Source organism: Motacilla alba, chromosome 2 (assembly GCF_015832195.1).
Source record: "Motacilla alba alba isolate MOTALB_02 chromosome 2, Motacilla_alba_V1.0_pri, whole genome shotgun sequence".
Classification (NCBI taxonomy): domain Eukaryota; kingdom Metazoa; phylum Chordata; class Aves; order Passeriformes; family Motacillidae; genus Motacilla; species Motacilla alba.
In genome coordinates, this window is record NC_052017.1 from 40,724,654 (window position 1) to 40,745,873 (window position 21,220).

At 38.5% G+C, this 21,220-nt stretch overlaps 1 protein-coding gene across 5 annotated transcripts in view; it reads right to left on the reverse strand.

The window, feature by feature from the left end:
• Positions 1-21,220, reverse strand: part of GADL1 (glutamate decarboxylase like 1) — a 175,742-nt gene that overhangs the window by 32,383 nt on the left and 122,139 nt on the right. For all 5 annotated transcript variants that reach the window (XM_038127862.1, XM_038127863.1, XM_038127861.1 and 2 more), the window contains 5 exons: positions 15,705-15,769; positions 15,387-15,468; positions 8,312-8,511; positions 3,968-4,019; positions 837-926 (listed from right to left, as the gene is read on the reverse strand). In XM_038127862.1, the coding sequence (XP_037983790.1) occupies positions 837-926; positions 3,968-4,019; positions 8,312-8,511; positions 15,387-15,468; positions 15,705-15,769 (489 nt within the window). The remainder of the gene's footprint in view (positions 1-836; positions 927-3,967; positions 4,020-8,311; positions 8,512-15,386; positions 15,469-15,704; positions 15,770-21,220) is intronic.

Sequence of the window (21,220 nt, forward strand, 5' to 3'; positions counted from 1 at the left end):
TGATTCCTGTGAAAGCTGCTGAAATGATGGCAGATGTTACAGGAGGCATGTATATAAAGCATGCATGCCTGTTTACATAGTATGCAGATGATATACATATCTAACTTCTAGTTTAAACTTCTAGTAGCAAATTCTATGAAAAAACAAACACAGAATACCACAGCTCTTCCAGAGATGAGCGAACAATGAATTAAATTCAATTCCTCACAGAATAACTTATTCAGTAAAACATAATACCACAGTGTCTAGTGGTTTCTTAATTAAGTCTTAACTAATGCTTCTCCACTAGTAAATTCAAAATTTTACTGCTGTTTTTTTTTCCAAGATGTTCATGATTTTCTATCAGCATGGCAAAGAGTTACCAAATACTCATTTGTGAAGCTTTTCCCACAGCATTTTCCCATTGTATTCCCATTGCCATTTATGTTTAACATCAGAAATATATTCTTAAGCACTTCCTTACTTGCATTATCATAGATTATCACAGATAATGCAAGCCAAGTTCCAAGGACAGCACTAAGTATATGAAACAGGTAATGAATAATCTGTCTAGACAAGAGATGTGACAACACTGTTCCTCTTCTCAGTTCTGCCAGCTGCTAACAGCTTGGATGGCAAGCTGAATACTTGTTAATGCTTACATCTCTTATAGTAAGAAAAAAATTAATTAGATTTGTCTAAACTAATAAAAAACTTAAATCTTACCAACATCTATTTAAGGATTAAATCCCCAGTCTACTGACTGGTTCTAATGGTGAGCAAAGCCAAGGGCTATGTCCCATTCTTATCTGGCACACAGATTAATCAGTAAGCCTCAGGTAACACGTAACACTCACCTGGTGCAGCTTTTGCCAAAATTCAGGTCCATCCTCCATTTTTCTCAAGCTTGGTGGAATGTACCAAAAGCAGACGTTTGCATACTCCGGCTAAACAAGAGAACAAGTGATTGTTTATAAGATGCAATAGGGATACATATCACAGCTTTTCAAAGAGTTCTGCTTTATTTTTTGTGAGGGTGAAGCCTTTGAGTTTATACACTTTTCCTTAAAGCTTCCTTCTCCAAGTCACCTTTTGTTTCCCTTTTTTTGAAACTAGAAATAATTTTTCATATCATCCATTCCTCCTGCTGCTGCCAGGGGCTCCTTTTTAATTTCTTCTTCCTATATCCATCTTTAACTCTGTTTTACTCAGTAAAAAACTTTGGCTAGAAAAAGCGTAAGAGAGGCACAGAAGGTAAATTACAGAATTCATATTTGAAGCAACTTTAAAGAATATATTTTCTTTTTAGTGTTTTGGGGTTTTTAAATGGAAATTTCCAATTATGCCTTTTATACAAAACACAAAACCTCAATTTTGTGACCATTTAACACTTTCACACCTCATCATTTTTCTACTGAACAATGCCAATCTCCTCTCGTATCATAGAGCACACTATACAGTGCTGGAGTTAATGCTGAATTTCTCAATTTCCACATTTTATAAGAATCTCAAGACCCCTTGCAGGGTGTGCACCACATCCTGAAAGTATCCTGTGTAATATCTAAGCAGGTCTTTTGAGCAAAGACTGAGACTTCACATGTCTGCTTCTCTCCAGGGAAATTTTGCCTTTAAACTCAGCAGAGTTAGCTGCAAGGCTCCCTGCAAAAGTGGCTGTTCACCATGCATTATAAAAGAAGACATTTTGTGCTTATGAGGTTTCTGTATCATATATGATTGAGAAAATGTTCCCAGCAGGCCAGTCCAATGTCTACACATTTCCTGCTAATTTGGAACTTTTTTTTTGTTTGTTTACCTGTATAGAGAACAATAATAAGAGGAATAGATACACTTTGTTATGCCATCCCACACTACCCATAAATCACTGAGTCAATCTCAACCTCCACTATTTGCAGCAAAGCATTCAGATGGCAACTAGATTATAACATGGATTCTAATAATTTGGATTGTGAACTCACACACCCCACTTCTCTCCCACATGCCATCCTTATCAGTACCAGTGGAAAGACAAAAACACTGTTAAAAGGGAGCTTGGTAGCTGAGCCACACCATCTCTTTGCCCCACTGTGGATGTGGCTGCTATTATAATCCCAGGCAGTCTCCTGAACAAGGAGATCCCACCAGCTGAGATGTTCTTCCACGAAAGGCCACTGAGAGCTGCTCATATCATTTTCTGCTTCATTCAAAGAATGCATTAAAGACAGTGAAATCATCAAGAAGAATATCATTGTCAGCAGGAAGGGAGCTGCAAACCTCCCATGCGCTGCTGCTGAATGGAATAAACATCAGTTCCTAAAGTCCCATTTCTTCCCCCAAAGAGCTTGCTTTGTAGTATACATGTAAACACAAACTCTGAAAAGGCAGTGCCTTCCCCACAAGAACAAGGACTAGCTCAGTGTTATGGGGTTTGTTGCAAAACTATTTAAAATCAGATGGCAGGAGCAGACAGATGGTATACATTACCATATTGTCATTGCCTATATTGCCTCCTTGATTATCTCAGTTTCCTTTCACACATCAAATACATCATTACCCTCTGAAAGCACCACTTATCCTAGAAAACTACCCCAGCCATGCTTCACACTCTGTTTCTGGGTATCTTGTCACAGGTCTTACTCAAGCAGGTAAACAATTTTACCACAGAAGAGTTCAAGATGACTCAAGCACAAGTGGCATTTCCAGGTCATAGAGCAATCCTCATTACAGGTTTTTCCTCACTGCATGTATCAGAGGATCATTTTCCTAAGATTCTTTTCTGAAGCCCATCTTCCCTTCAGAGAGGCCTTGCACAGCTGGGCCTTGCTGTCTCATAGCATCTTTTCTTTGAATTCTCATTGCTTATCCCCCAGCACCCCTGAAAACTTTCTTAACCCTTTCAACTTCTCTTTTTTAACCCTTTTTCAAAGTATAGAAAAACTCACAGGACTCAAGAAGCTCTACTTCTTTCTCATAGTCCATACTACAACACTCCTTTCAAACCCACTTTAAATCCAGGTATCCCATTCCTGTAGGAACTACACAGTAGCCTCTGCTCTTACCATGAGTTTTCACATCTACAGTAGAGCAGGGCTCTCTGCTAAGGTCTACTATAACAAGAAATGGACACCTTTTAACAGATTTGCCACTTTACTGACCCCATCCTGCGCTGCTGGCCTCAAATTCTTCAACTGATCAGCAGTTTTCAAAGTTAAAGAGAAAAGTTTATATTGTATGAGTAGTATAAAGTATTTTTTATATTTTGTATTTTGTCTAGCCTAACCTGGAATGCTCATGGTAGCACTTACTCCATTTCCCATTCTTCTCCATGTACTCTCTTCCTCCTGACCCCACACAGCTGCCTGTCTTCCATACAAGCACACTTCCAACAAAGCAAAAGGTTTTTATAAAAAGGATAGCTCTTCACAAACTCCTCCAAATTCAGCCTCATTAACCAAAGAGCTGAGGACAGGTGGAAAAGCAGCACTCAAGCTCTATTCACTACACCCACCCTCCCCCAAGCAAGCTCTCCAAATAGGAAATAAGCTGACAGGTTTAGTAAAACAAGTGAAACACACAACTTTTGGGTAGCTTTTAGGAAGATTGGAGTTGAAGTAGAACTAGGGAAAAAAATATGGACTTTAACAATGAAAGTCCATTTTTAGGATCAAACTATTTTTCCATCCAGCACACAATCTTATTTGTAAGTCTGGCAAGTATTGCTTTTTTTTACAGCCAGCCTCTTCCCTCTCACAGAAAGTGCTCCATCTACACTCCCTGAGGCAATACAGAACCAGAAGTTAAGAAATTAGGTAGAATGATGGTAGGGAACACAGCAAATGTTATGTGTGTTCAATCAAATCTGTGGATCTCCAATACATAAACTTACTAGATTAGATACTTTAAATACAAGTTGGTAATTGACTAAAAAGAACAAAATCAAACAATTGAGACTTCCTAACAATAACAACAGTTCAGTTCTCATTTCACTTACCTCTAAAAGAAGCTGGAATCCTTCTCTTTTTTTAATTTCTTCCACTAGATATCTGTAATTAAAAAATTAGGGATTTAGAGCATAGAACAATACACACAGACAGCAGCAAAAAAAACCAGGGTTTTAAACACGTATTCCTTTTTTGGGTTGTTTTTTTTTTTCTTCCACACTTAGAAAACAACAGCATTAAACCTCATTTCTACCTGCTGTGAAAATGCAATAGCTATCAGTTCCTGGAAACAAAAGAAGTCTACAGCCAGCCAAGGAGCACTAAGGAGAAGCCAAATTCTGTCCTCAGGCACAGATTTTCAGCAGAGCCACATGGCACAAATTGATCCTATTTGCATCAGGTTGTGAACTTTCTCACTGCAAATTAATACCTCCATCCCTTGTTCTCAGGTGCCAGTGCTGGGCTGCCATGTTATTCCATGGGCACTCTGACACCTCTTGCATTCTACTGTCACCAGGATCTCTTAGCTTAGCCCAGAATTTAAAAATCTGAACATACTTCAAGCTCAGCAATTTTCCCAGTACTGCCCACATTCCACATGGTACAAGAGTGCAACTTTCCATTCAGTGGACCACTGCTTATGTACAACAGTCCCTGGACCTCCTATGCTAAGAGTATTAAAATGGGAATTTCTTTTCTTTCTCACCTGCCACATGTGAAAAACACAGAAGCCTTCAATGGAGAGGTGGATTTGTATCAAAATTTTTGATACAAACAGCTCCAATTTACAGAAATTTTTAAAGACATGACCATAACTTTGCCATGGCATGTATCACACAGGAATTCTGAAGCAAAGAGGATGCAGATGGGAATTCCCTCTTCTTTTCCCACCCTCAAAGCCTCACAAAGAAAAATTTCAACAAATTCACTGCAAATTCACACTGCTTTTCCATTCCATCAAAATTTTAGTCATCTACATGAAAATATTGCAAACATTAATAAACCTGACACAGTTAAACTACTGATTGTGCACAAATCTGCTCTTCTCTTGCATTCACTATTTGGCATTTTCCTGCCTGAAGCTGCATTACTCGTCATCACACTAGTAATTCTTTTTGGTGAGAAATATTGTGAGAATAACCTCCCTCGGTCCTACCCACAGCCTGAAACTTGCTCCCAGCAGGACACCCCCAACACAGTTGTCTCTGCACTGCCTTCTCCTCAGCAGGCACGCTGCAGAAACAGGCTGGCTGGGCAAGCAATAAGCAATACCCTAGATGGCACACATTTTTCCAAACAGCGCCTGGGGAGTTGTCACGTTGTTTATCATTACCAAGTGCTGTGCCTGTGACTCATTGCCTCCCAGCACACATCCCAGCACAGGCACTGCTGCTGTGGAGGGCCAGTGCCCACGGCACACAGCTCAGGAGTTGTGCTGTGCACTGGGGAGGGGTTTCCTCTCCCTGGAACGAGTCACGGTTCTGGTCGTTTCTGCCATCACCGTTCAGATCCTCCCGTGTGCCCTTGTTTGGTATCTGGCTGTTAATGCCCACACTGATGCTTAGGTTGAGAGACATGATTATCTGCAAGGTAATTATCTTATGTCAAACAAGCTTGCTGCTTCTGTCCTGTTTATTACAAGATGCTTGTCTGTGCCATAAAACCAATATTCAGCAACATCAGCAGGCTATTCATATCACAGTGGCCTTCAATTAATTTTTTTCTTCTAATAAATTATGGAAGCGAAACCTATGCATAATCGCTTTCCTTTTTCTTTTTTTTTTTTTTAAGGTCTTGATTGTTAGACTAATTTTGCAATGCTTAATATCTTTCCCTCTTACCTCAAGTGCCTTTATTTTATATCACCTAGGTATAAAATCTGACATAGGCTACCTGGTGTCAGCCAGGTTCACAACACTGTTAATCATGTTCTTAACTACACTGCCAATAACCTAAGAAGGCAGCTGTTAGAAAATCCATTGCCCATGATTTATCTTGCCAGGATCATTTGATGGCAGAGGAGCAATTTACTTTGTGCATCTCTCCACAGTTGACAGTGAAGTTTTATTATCATGTCACAATTGTAGCATGTCAGAGGGGCTTGAGTCTTAGTGAAGACCAAAGTACACAGAGAAATGTTGTTTGCTGTGATTAAGCCTTGCAGAAAATGAGAGGTGGAGATCTGCCATGGAAGTAGACATATGTCTGCTAACAGTGGGTGTCAGAAGAGGAAACGGGCAGAAAAAATCCAAAGAAGATGAAGCATAAAATGCCGAGATGCTTATGTAGTAACTAGAGCTGTATTGTAAAAGCAGTTTAGGTCTCTTTTCTTTTTAGTGTACTTTATGAAGCAACATCCCTACATCAAAGATAATTGGGGGGAAGAAAATACACCAAAAAAAAATCTGAAGCAATCAGCGGGATGCTCTACTCTACTCTACAAATTTAAAAAGCAAGCCTTTCCAAATAGACAGCATCACAATGTTCCCGGGATATTTAATACCCTGAAAGCATGATTCATCTCCAGAAAAACAAGATACTACTGGAATAGCCAATACGCAAAGTTTGCTGCATCAGAAATACATGCCTGCAATTACCCTAAAACCTCTGCACTTTGCAGCTCTGCTTGGCTACAAGCAAAAAAAAAAAAAAAAAAAAAGCAATCTTGCCCTTAAATTCTATAGTCAGTGGACAAATTCCAGAAATAATCCAGGTCTTTGTTCAGGAACACTACCCTTGCAATTGAAGTAACATCTAATGTAACAAATGAGGAGAAAGGCTCCACAGCTGCATGGCTGAGTAGTTGGTAAACCTGGTACAGTGACCATGTCCACGCAAACTCAAGATGGCAATGCCACCCCTGTGAAGAATATATTTAATTTCATTCAGATAATGTCTATAAATTAAATTTCTTCTTAATGGAAAAACAAACCAAAAACCAGAAGAGACAAGTCAGTCACTCCTTAGAAGTGTTACCATCTGAATCCTAATGCTGAACAGAAATATCGATCCCAGAAAGGTCATTAATCACTACACAGTCAGTCAAATGACCTTGGCCAGTGACCTTGATAAGGCTGAATTCTCCTACTGATAGTGGAAAGAATTACTTACTCTGAACAGACAAAGAACAGTACAATGCTTCACAACAAAAACAAGGTGCAATTTAACCAGAACATATTAAAAAAGACATAAACAGCCAAAAAACTGAGTGGCTTTAAAGAAACAAAACAGAGAAAAAGCCACAACTTTTTTTGGTTCCACTGGTTTGGGTTCTTTCTTTTTATTCCTTTCAAACCCACTCTGGGTTTAGGTCAGGGGCATTTTTATATTTTTATTTTCTCTTTAAGTAACTTCATTAGAGTCAGACTATTCATTGAATTTTGATTGAAGTAAACATTCAATACTTTTCTACTTGTTATTTCATACAAAAAAGTAAAATGTCAATATCAATTATTTGACTTAAAGCAGTGTGTAGCTAGCTTGGTTTAGTTTTCATTGTCCTTTGTCTTGTATAAATTCTGAACAAACATTTTACTTAAAGTGAACTTTTTTTTAATGGGCTGCTATCTTATTTCAAAATTATTTCTTCTAAGAGAAGAGAAAACCACCTGTGAATGGGAGTCTCTTCCCAGAAAAGAAGACATCACCATCTCTTTATAAACACCTTCTACCAAGAATTTTGCTGAATTCACTTGTGAAACTCAGTTCTGCAAGACCAAAAACTTAATGAAATTGAAGAGGACAGGTGTGGGGAAGATCTCAAGAAAAAGCTGTTTCAGTCCCTAACAGAACACACTGTAAAGCATTAAGAACTTCAGCAAACTTGAGAAAAACCACTCAGTATGTCAGAACAATATTGCTTGCATACATCCTCATACATACATTGCTTATATATATCCTAATATTAACACAGTGTCCTCATAGTAGTTTTCCATTATCAGTTTTTTGCATTTCCACTTTCACAAGGAATGACATCAGCAGGAAACTTTGGTTCTTGCCAGACACAGCTTGGATGCTGGCACATAGAACTTCTTCTACACCAACACCAGAACACACAGTTAAAAAAAAGTGTTGAAAGAAAGTGTTTTGGTAACTTTGTCCTATGTGTGTAGTTCAGGTAACATAAATGTTCTACAATACAGACTGATAGCCTAATTTTGACTTCCATGTTTGCCAACGCTTATGGTTATTGCTAGAAGCAATAACCACTACTAAATATTGTAGAAAATGTAATAACACTAATTATTATTGTTATTAGTTCCACTTATTATACACAAAAAAAGGATAGAGGCAACATGTAATAATGGTGTCTGTTCCAGGATACGGAGTACCAGCAGTGCCAACAGTTCAGCCAATCAAACAGACTAGACAAACTTAAAACTGTGAGGGGGTACCTTGCCAAAGCCAGTGCCCTGTTCACTCTCTCCTCAAGGCCCGTAGTTCCCAATGCTTTCCACATCAGCCAGAATTTGAATGCATCCGGACGCCTGCTGCACTGAATGGACTTGTCACCAGTGTCGTAGCTGACATCGTAGAACTTGTCCTGCTGGAACAGGTAGGCAGCCTCAGCAGAGTAGCACTTTTTCAGGAGGCCCTGTGAGGAAACACCATAGAGACTTCGGTTGGTGATGAGCATTTTCAAACCTCCTCATAAGCCAAAGCCTTTCTTTTTTTGTCTGTATCAAATGCTTATCAAACAGATCTGGACATGCAGGATAACATCCAAAGCTTATGGTGTGGTTTAAGAACACTGGATGAGCCTAATGTCAGTAAATTCACACTGACAACCAACATTTATTTATGATTATTTTCTTCATAATGTCATGGAAGAGTGGCAGGCTGAAGAGGAATTTTGACTCAGATCTCAAGAAATCATGGGAGTAGGTACCACAGAAACAGTTGCCCTAAAACACATATGGATGTGAGAGAGAGGAAGGAGACACCTGCTCCAGTCTTTCGATCGCAGAATCACAGAGTATTTTAAGTTGGAAGGGACCCACAAGGACCACTGAGTCCAACCCAAGTGAATGGCTCATACAGGGACTGTACCCACAGTCTTGGCATTATAAGCACCATGATGAAGAACAACCCCTGAGGAACCTCCTTCATGTTCCCAAATGGAAATTCCTACATGTCCACAAATGGCTCAATCTGTTCCTTCTTTTGTTAGCTGCAGGTAGGGAAAATTGTAGCCCAAAGAAATAAATGTTTAGCCCTTACTGCCAAATAGTCACTGTGGATTTAGCATAGACTGGCTGTTTGAGCAGAAAAAACACAAGGAGATTAGTACAACTCAATTTTTTTTCTCTCTTTCAAATTTCAGACAAATGTAACATTTGAAAATAAATCTAAGAAAATATACTTTCATATATGCTAATCATTATTTCTAAATAAAATTATTTTTATTCAGCAATCTCCAGCCTACAGCTTCTGAGGAACAAACTGGGCAGAGATGAGCAGCACAGAACAGACAAAGATTAATGAGTGATGTGGCAGGTTCCAGCAGAGAACAAGGCTGGGAAACAGAAAGCACAAAGGCTGTTACAGATTTAAAGGTGCAGAGGAAGAGAAGAGGCATAGGACTGGCTGTTGGTTGAAGAATGAAATACCAAAATATACTCTGTAAAACTATGAAGTAGAGAGAAGGGCTGGCAGAAAGCAGGTTACAGAACAGAGATGAGGGTGGCCCTGTGAGGGGCCCAGGAGACAGAAAACGTGGATCTGTCAGTGCTAAGAAGAGCACAACTCATTTTCCAACTCAATCTCACTCTTCAGTTTGAGCAAACAACAAAAAGCATTTCTCAATTTGCCCTTTTCTCTGCATCTGCTGCAATTCTGATTTTTAAATGGCAGTGTCTGATATCACTCTTAATCAAAGTGTCCTATTCCCACAACTGAGGTACAATTCTTGTTCTACATTCCAGTATCCTACTTATGACTTTGGGACTGGAAATAAAATGGAGTAAAAAGGTCAAGACAAAAAAAAGTATTAATGAACTGGCACACATAGAATAACTCCGCCTCTCTCCTAGACCTTTCAATTCCCTCCAAAAAAGCAAATCCAATAAAAAACTCCACCTACACACCTATTAATAGAGCACTAAAGGAGAACACCACCAAGTGTTGTCCACAACTTCTGTAAGGGTTTGACAATCCCATTGTCATAATTGATAAAAGTACAGCAAATTTGGTCTGAACTCTTTAGTCACAGGAGCAGCACGTTCAGCCTGGTGAAAAGACAGTTTTCATGACAGCTTGAGGGAAAAAAGAGTCGGGTGTCTGCTCTCCCTTTGCAGAGTGATAACGTGCAGCTGCAGCACAGGGTAGCCACAGCTGGAAAGTCAATGATGGTTGCAGTGCTCTGCAGCACGTAAGATTCTAACACCCACTTTCCAATTTTCTCAAATAAAGAAAGGCAAGAAGATTACATTAGAAATGACAGAATAGTCAAGCACTGAAGCATCCATACTTTTGCGGGCTTTTTACAGCTTTTTTTTTTCTCTGGCTAGCAGCTGCACAACGAGAAACTGGAGTCATTCCGTCAAGACACCGTACTCCATTCATTTAGACCTTCATACCTTTACTTCCAGGAGAATAACAAGTTTACTAGACATGGTGTTTAAAAAAAAAAAACAAAACCAAAAAACAAGCAAAAAGGCAGCAACATCCACAAATTTAAGCTCATTGCTTTGTCTCTTACTGACTTAAAATGTTGAATGATGTATCTGCAGTGTGTGTACAGCAGGGTTGATCAATGTGGCACTATCTTCTGCCTTATCAGAATGCAATGCAGCCACACAATAGAGGATGCCACAGAATAGTAGTGTGCCTGTCATCTGATAAATAGTAACCATTGTTTATCACAAGAAACCTAAACACAGTTGGTACTATTACAAAAGACTGAGAAGTTCACTTAAGATCACAGGACATTTGCAGAGTTACATAGTTTTTTTAAAAGGCTCTAGAAGAAAAATGAACTATAATGAACTATATTTCCAACAATACAAGCTGACTCTGGCCCTGAGTCAGCTTGTATTGTTGGAAATATAGTTCATTATTAAAAAAAAAAGGCAGGTACTGTCTTAATCTCCAGGTGCATCTGAAGCTGACAATACATGTGGCTTTATGATCCTTCTCCTCCTGCTTATCTTACTAAGAATGCAACATGCTCAAGAAATCCTGCTGAAGATACTGATACTACCAGTCTCCAGAGGCAGGTACAGTGACATCCTCCTCCATGTCACTAGAGCAGAGAGGAAAAGAAACAAAACATCCTTTGTGAGGAAGAGAGAAATACTCAAGATGAAAGGTGGAGGAGAAAGAGAAGGGAAAAGAAAGGGAATAAAAGATTAAAAATTCATCTCAATTTTCCTGGTCAAACGATGGAAAAGTAGAAGGAAAAAGAAAGCATATTTAAAGCATATTTCTGTCCTTTCTACCTCAGGGTTCTCAGTCCCAACAAGATCTCAACAGTTTTCCACACAATAACTGAGCAGCTACATCTGCTCAGAAGAATTGCAAAAGTTTCATTAGAATGGCCCCATTGGACAACTTTGAGTTTCTTCCTTCAGCATCTTCTATCTTTCTACCCTTTTTAATGCAAGTTCTACCCTTATCATCAGTCTGTTAAAGTTTAGGAAATGGAAATACTATTTTCATAGAGGCCCCAGTCCACTACGAAGTTTCAAAGAGATTTTGATTTTGATGAAGTCTATAAAGAGTTTTTGTGTGTTCTAATTAATAGAAAATTGATGAAAAAATATTGATACTGAAAGCACGAGCTCCAGTTTCATAATTCAATAGATTTTTCTTATTGAAGAGACTTACCTACAGCAAGTCTTCTGATCTCTTTCCATTTCCATTGCTAGTTAAAAGTGAATTTCAATTTCATTAATAAAATATCTTTTTCCCCGAGACAAGCCTCTCCCTGATTTGCCTTTTCTGAGGCGATAAGGACAATCTCTTGAATAGCATACTTGAAAATTGTCAAAAGCAGTGTAGTGTTAAAGGACACTATAGCAATGTGCTTTGAGAGGTGAGAAGGAGCTCTCAGGTGTATTAAACCCAAGCAATAACAATGAGAACAGAGCACTTCCTGCAGCTGCTCTGGAGGGGAATCAGGGAGGTAGATATCTCTATGATATTGCTAATGATGAGGAAGAGATTACATGTGGATGGCTGCCATCATCACCTTAATCAATTATATTCTGCACTAAAATGAGATTTCATTAGCTACATTAAGACTTCATTCTTGACTAATAAGTAAAAATTCTGCTTATTACCTAGAACTAGTGCTTCAATCTCATGAGTCACTTCAATCTCATGAGAACTTTGGCACTGGTGATGAACAGTAGTTCTCTGTCAATATGTAGATAATATTCACAAAGATATGGATGACAGCAAGGACAAGTTGGAGTAGCTCTGTGGTTTTTAAGGGAATATGTACAACCCAACACCGATTCCTAGTATTTTGAGAACGTATAACACCAAAACTGACTTCACCAATGTTTTGAGATTATTGGTCCATCTACCTTTGCGTTTAGACAGTCGCTGCAATTCATGATTCAGCAATACCAGTGTTTTCTGACTAAGACTATCTTGGAGAAGTGATGAAAGTTACTCAGGGCATGGCAGTGAAAAAGGAATTGCTGAGCACTTCTTGAGTACTTAAAGCACTGAAGAACTACAGTCATTGATCTGAGCTTTTACAAAGGATTACCCAACTTTTCTTTCCTTTTGGTGAAATTGCTTCTCTCTTCTAATCAAGTCAAACACTTATATCTCTTTTCTATGTCTACCTTCCTTGGAAATATTCCAATTTTGTTTCACTGAGGCTGGAAAATTCTCTTTTATCAGCATTTCAATGCAGTCAATCTTTTTCTTTTCAGTTTTTTTTTTTTTAATCTGCACAGGAAAATATTTAATTATGATGTTTCATTCTAACAAGCCAGTTTCAGCATCTTGAATATACTAAGGCTGCTAAACCCCCATTGAAGAAATATGGCAAAAGAAAAACCCAAACCAAAAAGACAGCCACTATTACCTATGTTAATGGGAAATTACAGTGTTACCAGAACAACTGAAATGTGATGACATCTTCTAAAGATTATCTTTCATACAGAAAGTATGAAAGAGAACAAGAAAAACTAAAGGGGATTAATTTGCTCACTTACAATCAACTAAGCCTAATTCTGAAGTACTCAAAATTTCCAAATGGACCTCAAAGCAAATGGGACAATGGGCTAACAAAATTTCCTTAATCAGTCTTTCAAAGGGAGATAGGGTAATCCAAAAATGGACTTAACATTCATAATTAACATTTTTCTGCTTTGATTTCTTGGAGAATTCAGAACTTCAGAATCTACCTGGTTCCTTGAACATTCACTCACAGAGCAGTGTGCGCCAGACTCTTCCAGCTCACATCTCAGCATCCATTCCCCACTGATGCATCCTAACCACAGTACGAAGGAATTATGTTCACATATAAACGCGTGCTTCACTTAAGCCATAGGTATTTATACACTTTAGAAGAAGTGGAACAAGCTCCCAAGTGAGAAACTGATACATGTACTTTTCCCTTCTCTTACTGGTGCAAAAATAGCATTTTTAATGGGAAACTGGATTCAGCTGCCTCTTCTGGTATGGAGAGGATCAAAGTGAAGCAACACTTCTCTGTCAAAGTGTCTCAAATATGCATTTGATCTTTTTTTTTCTTAAGGATTTATATTCCAGCTAGTTAATAAGAAAGTACTCAAATCTATATGTGTGTCTGTTTGCATATAAAGACTTCACTGGCACATACACAGAATGAGTAAGAGCCAATTTTCCAGGAATTAGACGCAGAGTAAAACAACCTTTCTTCCCAATGCAGACAAATCTTCTGCATTCCAGAACATGTCTCACTGTACAACAGGATCTGATGCTAGAATCCATAATACTTATGTTTTCACTCCTCAAAGACCTAAGGTTCAACTTTACAAGTATTTCTAACACAACATTGCCTAGCTGTGGTTTAAAGGGAGAATGGGATCACTCTACCAGACCTTACACTGCACAGAAGGGAGCCACAAAAAGGCTGCCAGAGCCCTGAAGTTGGAACAATGTTCATAAAGTGACTCGAAATGCTAGAGCTACATTTCTTTCCTTTTTCTTCCTGAGAAATTTCCACTATTCAGTCCAAGTAGCCTAATCATTACCTGGGGCAATATCTATGTACTGGGCCTAATTAGTTAAAAATACAGCATTGAAATCTTCCCAAGCCTGCAATTAAGACACTGCATTAATCTTAGTCAATAACTTTATTCTGTTTGTTTTTCAGCTGAGGATAAAGTGATGCATGGTAACCCTGAAATCTAATCCTCCTCAGTCCCACAGGCTCTAATCCAAGGAAATGAGGTGGCACACTTCTCCTTGCTGTCCTGCCAGGTCTCACCCCTGACCTAGAGCAATCAGCTCCAAGAGAGTGCTGATTAGCAACTATGCACTTTGGTCTTCATCAGCTCTTACCAACAGAAGTTCGTAACAAATTGCATGGATAGGAAACCCCGGCAGCTGAATAGAAAATATCAGTTGTTTTGACAGAGATTTATGAAAGCAATTTACAAACCAAGGCCACAAAATAGTGATGCAAACCTTAGGGGCTCAATATCATTGTGAGGTCCAGTCTGTTATAACCTATGGAGTATAAGGTAAAACTCATAATGGTGGCCAGTTGGCATAAATTTTAGCAGGTCTGATTTTTAAATTAAGGTTGAAATAATGAACCTCTTACTGTTTGTTTGGGCTTTTTTTTGAGATAAAAGAATGCCACAAAGACGCAAGAAGGTACTTTTGCTATGTTGCAGAGTCGTCTTGAGATCAGAGCTCTGTTGTTTTCTTGCTAGACCTTTAAACTAGTCATGGCTTTTGGGAAGTCTAAATCATCCTGCTGATGAGGAAGAACTGGTAGAGTGTGGACAGAAGGCTCAGCACCTTTACCTGCCTGTGCTCTGACTCCCACCCCTCTCGCACTCTGGTGCTCCCTCCCGTACAAGGGGACGTGCAGATGAGCTCTGCCTGCCTTAAACAGACGCAGCACTGCTGCAGTCCCGATGGATGGCAGCTATTCTGAGGGCTTTGATGAGCTCAGTGTCTAAGTGTGCCAGGCCCAGGTGACAAAATACTCCATTCTGAATGCAAATCATGTGCAGAAGTTAACTAGCAAGGGCACCAGCTGCAAAATTTGACCACTTGTGAGTACAGTGACTTGGATCATTTTCACCCTTCTCTTTTATTCACCCTTTATTAACTAATTGGTGAAATTCAAAATAATACAATTCAGCCTTTGTACTGCAGTATAGTAAAACTGACTTTCAGCTGTTTCCTAATTATTTCCCCTTTCATATTACAGCAATGACAGTTTATTAGAATACAAAAAAAAATAAAAAAGGAAAAACGAAGAAGAAAATAAAAAAGGTCAGGAGGGCTTACAGAATTGTCTTTCACCAGAAGAGCACAGCACTGGATTCCTGCCAACAGCATTTTATGGGGATTCCAGGCAACAGAATCAGCCCTGCAAAAATCATAAATGGAGAAAGGGAGGTGAAAATTGCATCTATAATCATGGATACTTAAGAATCAAAAAAGACCAAACACAATCCAAGCAGACAAATCAGATTTCCCATACACCAACACCCACCACAGGTTCAGAAATCTCCCCCACTGTTTTTAAAAATGCAGCACTTATGGAAGTCAGCAGGCCACGCAACTTCCACCTCAATCCTTAGGAAATGGATTCTACTGACTTACCTGTGGATACCATGAAGAAGTCTGCAATGCTTCCTTGATATCAAAGCTGAGCCACCCCAAGAAGCCTGTTGGAACATTTATAGAGACAAGAAAATACTATTTGTATAAAGTTGTTTTGATAATACTTCAACTAATGATTTCCAAAGGTATCTTATCTCATTTAAAACTTTGTTTACTGCACGGTTAGTGGGATAACCTTTCCGTTTAGTTACATCTCCTGGAATAAAGGAGGTTGTGGTCTGTGCCAGAACATGAGCCACAAACCAGAGTGGCCCTTCTGTGTGAGCAAAGGCAATGAACTGAAATGTCCTTGCATAGCCAGACTCACTCCTGATACCAAAAAGTGGAACTATCAGTGACACCAGCAAGTCCCTCTTGGCACATCTTCCTCCTGCTAGACAATTCCTTTCTGAGAATTTCACAGGGGAAACAGTGGCCAGGGATAATCTCTGGCAATTGCAAAGGCCAAGCTCAGATTTTGGAGAGATATGGAAAGCAAGTCTGTCAGTGGGCAACAGCAGCATTTCTGTCACCAGCAACCCAAATGAGCTTAAAATTACTTAAGACTCCCTCAGCTCATCTAAGAACTAAGTGTGTGCTCTAAGAGTCACTTAGACCTTCTCTGTAGTGAGGAGCTCTCCACTGAAGCTCCTTTTTTACTTCCATCCAATCTAGACACCCATCTTTGGGTGATACCTTTGGCAGATGTGTCTCTCCAGGGACTATAGAAGGAACCCAGACAACAAGTTTTTTATTACATATGTTTAATTTCTGGACAATTTGAATTAGGGAATGTGATAGTTTTTCATGAATTCTGCAAGGATCATCAGGTACTGCGAACCTTCAGCTCCCAAACAATAACATTTCTCCACAATGGAAAGGTGAGGAGATCATGCAAACACTAAACATGTCACACACTGCATTTGAGAAGTTACTGCTAGATAAATAAATATATAAAATGATTTTCAATATTCATGAAGGCAGAATGAACTTTAGCAAACTACCTGTGAAGCAAGAAAAGCTCTTCAGAGACACACAAAAGTCATCAGTCCACAAAACATTTGGACTCAGTTTATTTTTAAAAAAATTGTAAAGAAAAAGAAAATCGCTGATGTAAAAATTCCTGACCAAAGCATAGAAAACATATGCTTGTTTGGTTTTGGGATTTTTTCTTTCCTTGAGATAAAAATATGTGATAGGTGATAATGAATTTATCATGGGTATTTGCTTCACAGGCCGTACATTAGGAACAAGATCAGCTATCTCTGGGAGACAGGATGGCAAAGACTCACAAGGGAGATGAAAGTTATTAACTTGTCTTAAAAAGTCATCCTCATTAATGCCATATATTAACAGATCACATCATATTTTACATTGTCATGCTCAGAACATCCTTCCTGTTGCACAAACTCCAGGTGGGAACTAAGGTAGGAATTATTTTGCCTCCAACTTCATGGTAATCCTGCAGCACTATGATTTGCAACTTTCTTTCTTCAGCTAGTCCAGATTTGCCATGCTATGGGATGACAATCAAACTGAACTTCCTATTCAGAGACAAATACTACTCCTCTCATTCTATGATTCTATAAAGTCAAAACTTAAAGTCACTAAGTTATTCCTTGATTTTCAGAAATTATAGACAACCCGTTAAAATATCAATTTCTACAAAATTTGCATCCAAAACTTCTGTGTTTGAAAAAATTGACATTCCTACACTGTTTGGGAAAAACAGGACTAGAAGGGCAGTTGAGAGGTCATCTCAACAGTGTGCCACCCCCAAAGGCAAGATCAGCCCTACTCCTCTCATTTCTCTCAACCACATCTTTTTTAGAGATTATTTATCAACAAATCAATTACACCTGCAGTTAGCATTGAAGTGAAAAATAAAATGCAGAGAGAGACCAGCAATTACTGCCTCCACAGCATTGTTGGCCCTACTTTCTGCCTTTTTTTTACAAAAATACCACTGTAGATCTAGATGAGAGAAATGATATTACTCTACTTGAGCCACAGTAATACAAGATGAATTTGTGATCCATGATTCTTTATCCAATTCAAAGAGGAAGTGCTTAAGGATCCAAGGCTGAAAAACAAACAAACAACAGAAAAACGCCAACAGCAACAATAACAACTAACAAAAATATGTAAAAACCACAAAATCAACCAAAAAAACCACAAAAACACCCACAAAACACCATGAATGAGAAGGCATTTAAGGAGACTGAGAATCACTGGCTTTGCCTGGTTTTAAAGGCCTCTCTAATGATGGAGGCTGCGCAATTTAACCACTTAATTTGTGTGTAACAGGAATAACACCTTTTTAATTTAAAGTGTCGGTCCTAAACAATGTTACCATTTGTCACACCTCCAGTGGTCAGGGAAACAGATTAGTCCTTTTATTTTAGCAGCACCTTTTGAAGCTTTGGTAGACTATTGTGTTCTGTTTATTTGTCTTTTCTAGTTTAAATAACATCAGTGCTTTCCATCTTTCCTCATTGGTCATAATTTATAAATATGATTCTGTTTATCTACATTGTTTCCCATTTTCTAATCTTTCTCCTGTAGGGCCTTCTTGGATTGCATCTTTTTATTTGGACAAAATTTAGATAAAGCAGATGGCGTGTGAAGCAGAAAGAAAGAATAATTTTATGTAGCTCCTTTATTCAATTCTAAAAGGTATTTAACTCTATTTGAAAATATCACTGATTTGTGAACTAGGAAAATATCTGGGCTTTACAGTAAGGATCTGCTATCTAGTCAACACTCCCCAGCCTGTCTTTGTGTACTTGATTACTGCAGCTTAGAATTCTATCTCTATTGAACTGTAGCCTAGTTTTTGCCACTTTTTTCTCCAAATTGTCAAAATCCCTTTGATTTCTAATCCTGTCCTCCCACTGCCTTTGTCAGAAGTCTTATGTCATTTTCAAATTTGTCAGCACACTCTTTTTCATCCAAGTGGTTTAACAAAAACACCAGATAATTTCTACCATACGACAGACTTTGAGGAATCCTGCTCAAATGTTTTTCCCCCTTCAGAGAACCACTGGTAAGTGCTCTGTGGGAATGGTTTTCCAGCTAGATTTTCACTCACTACCAGAGCTGCAGCTTGGCAGGTTTCTCTGGCTTTTTGATGAGATACTGCAAAGACAGTGAAGTTGATGGCTTCTCCTCCATCCATGGGACTACAGAAGGAGGGCAGATTGATCAAACTAGAATGACACTTTTTTTTAAAGACAAATCCAGCTGAGAGCAAGACAGGATAGGTCAAAACATGACTCTTATCAACCTGTCTCCCACACAATGTAATTGGTAACAAGGTACGAGAAAATTTCTGTTTCCTATGCAACAAATCATTTACAAGTGAATGATGGGAATCACAGTATGCACTGCCTGATTAAGCTAATTACCTAAGCATGGGCTAATAGGTCAAGCCTGATTTTCTCTACAGGCCTAACAATAGGAGAAAAAAATAGTCAAAGTCAGAACCACCAGGGAAAAAATACTCACACATAGCATTTAAAGCTACGTGAAGACAATACATGACATACACAAATGCTGGAGGCATACTGATGATACAAAACAAGTTATTAAGAAAGGCATCAGAGATGGAGGTTAAAATACAATATGCAGCTGGAATGTTGCAATGTGAACAAAATAAGCTTGGTATAGCCTTTGCTCTTAGGCTTGACTGAACAGCTTGACTGCTAGGGTAGTTTGGACCTACTGGTATTATCTTCTTAAAACATTTCCCCTAACTTGTTATTCCTCTCTGGTTTGTCTTCATGTCAGAGCTTATCTACTATTTCTGACTTTATTGAAATTTATTGTCCTGAAGCTTAGTGAATTTCTGTTGACATTCTCCCTTTTGCCCTTCCTAAGAATCACAAGCTTTATCATTTCATATTTAATGAAAAGAGTCTCCCTAAGGCAAACACATCAATTTTTGGGATCAGAAAATATTCTGAAATGAAACAAATCAGTGTAAATCTGGAAAAAACACCACTGCCATTCATATAAGATATCTTTAGTAACAGGTTGTGAGAGCACTTACAGTAGATAACCCTGATGCCTATTAATGACACATGAAAAGTCCTACATTAGACAGCACTTAACCTGGGTTTTACTCTGTGTTTTAATTGTACTGTACTTCTTTTTTCCTTCAAAGTTACAGCAGGCCTAAACAGCAGTACACACTTGTTAGACTGCATAGTGTGTAAATCATTCAACAAGAAGCCAGGCCTTTCAGTAGACTGTAGATTCTCAAAGATTTCAAAAATATTACATTCTATTCTATAGTGGTAAGATGTAAGCTTGCTAAAAAAAAATTAAAAATTAAAAAGCAAAAGAAAAATCCAACTCTTCTCTGTGTTTCCTATAGTCTTTCTGAATGGCAGAGACTCAGTCTCACTGTACCTGCTCAGATACAATTTCAGTAAATCTCTTTCTAGTGGTGCTGGGAGGGAAAAAAATGTTCCACTAAGAATCACAGTCTGCTCATCAACCACAGCACAGTTGTATATTTATGTGTGCCTGATGTCACCTCTGTGGAAAGTTTTCAGTCTTTCCCAATATCCTGTCCTCTTATAAATACAGCTAGTAACTTTTAACAAACAAATAGAGAAACAGCCATCCACCCAACCCTTTATATAGTGTGAAAGATAGAGAAAATACTGACAGAACTTCTGAGAGCCACTGAGAGGTTCATAACATGAATCACATCTTAAGAGAACAATTGATATTCCAGACTGAAAACCAAATTTATTACTGGACATTTGTCCTTCTACTGGGAAACAATTAACATCTGACAACTACAGTCATTTCAAAACAGAAAATAACTTAAAGATAATCCTGGACATTTTTACCTTCATTTAATATGAGGCAAAATCAGAATATGAATAAAGTTAGTTCTTTTCAAAACACTAACAATTCACTAAGGTTCACAACAGGACCCAGGCTTATCTCACCATATTTGAGTTCATCTACAGGGAGACTGCTCACTGCTCTCCTACAGCCACTGGAGATGGCTCCAGCCACATCTATTTGACTCACCTAAGGTCCAACACAGATTCCAACCATCTCCCTCTCTCCACCAGCTATACACAGGCACACAGGAGAGTTGTGTAACAGGAGTGTGCACTCCTGCTGAAAATCTGGTGAGTTCTTCTCAGCAGCACATAGCCATGAGGAGGCTTGGCAGACATTTTAAATATTAGGCCTAAATTCTGCACTTTTGTCTCCAAGAATATAAGAAAACTCTTTTGACTCACATATACAGTGACTTTATTTATTAATGTCTGTGAGACATTTATTTGAAACATGCACCACTGCCTATGTGATCTTTCTTTAGACACTCAACATTATACAAACATTTCAGAAATTTAGAGCAGGTCTGGAAATCTCCACAAATATTGCTGCAGATTCTCTTACTGCTCCATGACTTTTAATCTAGCCATTCTGGATTTGTGACATTGCAATTATAAAGAGAATGCAATTTTAGAATATATGAAGAGGCCTAT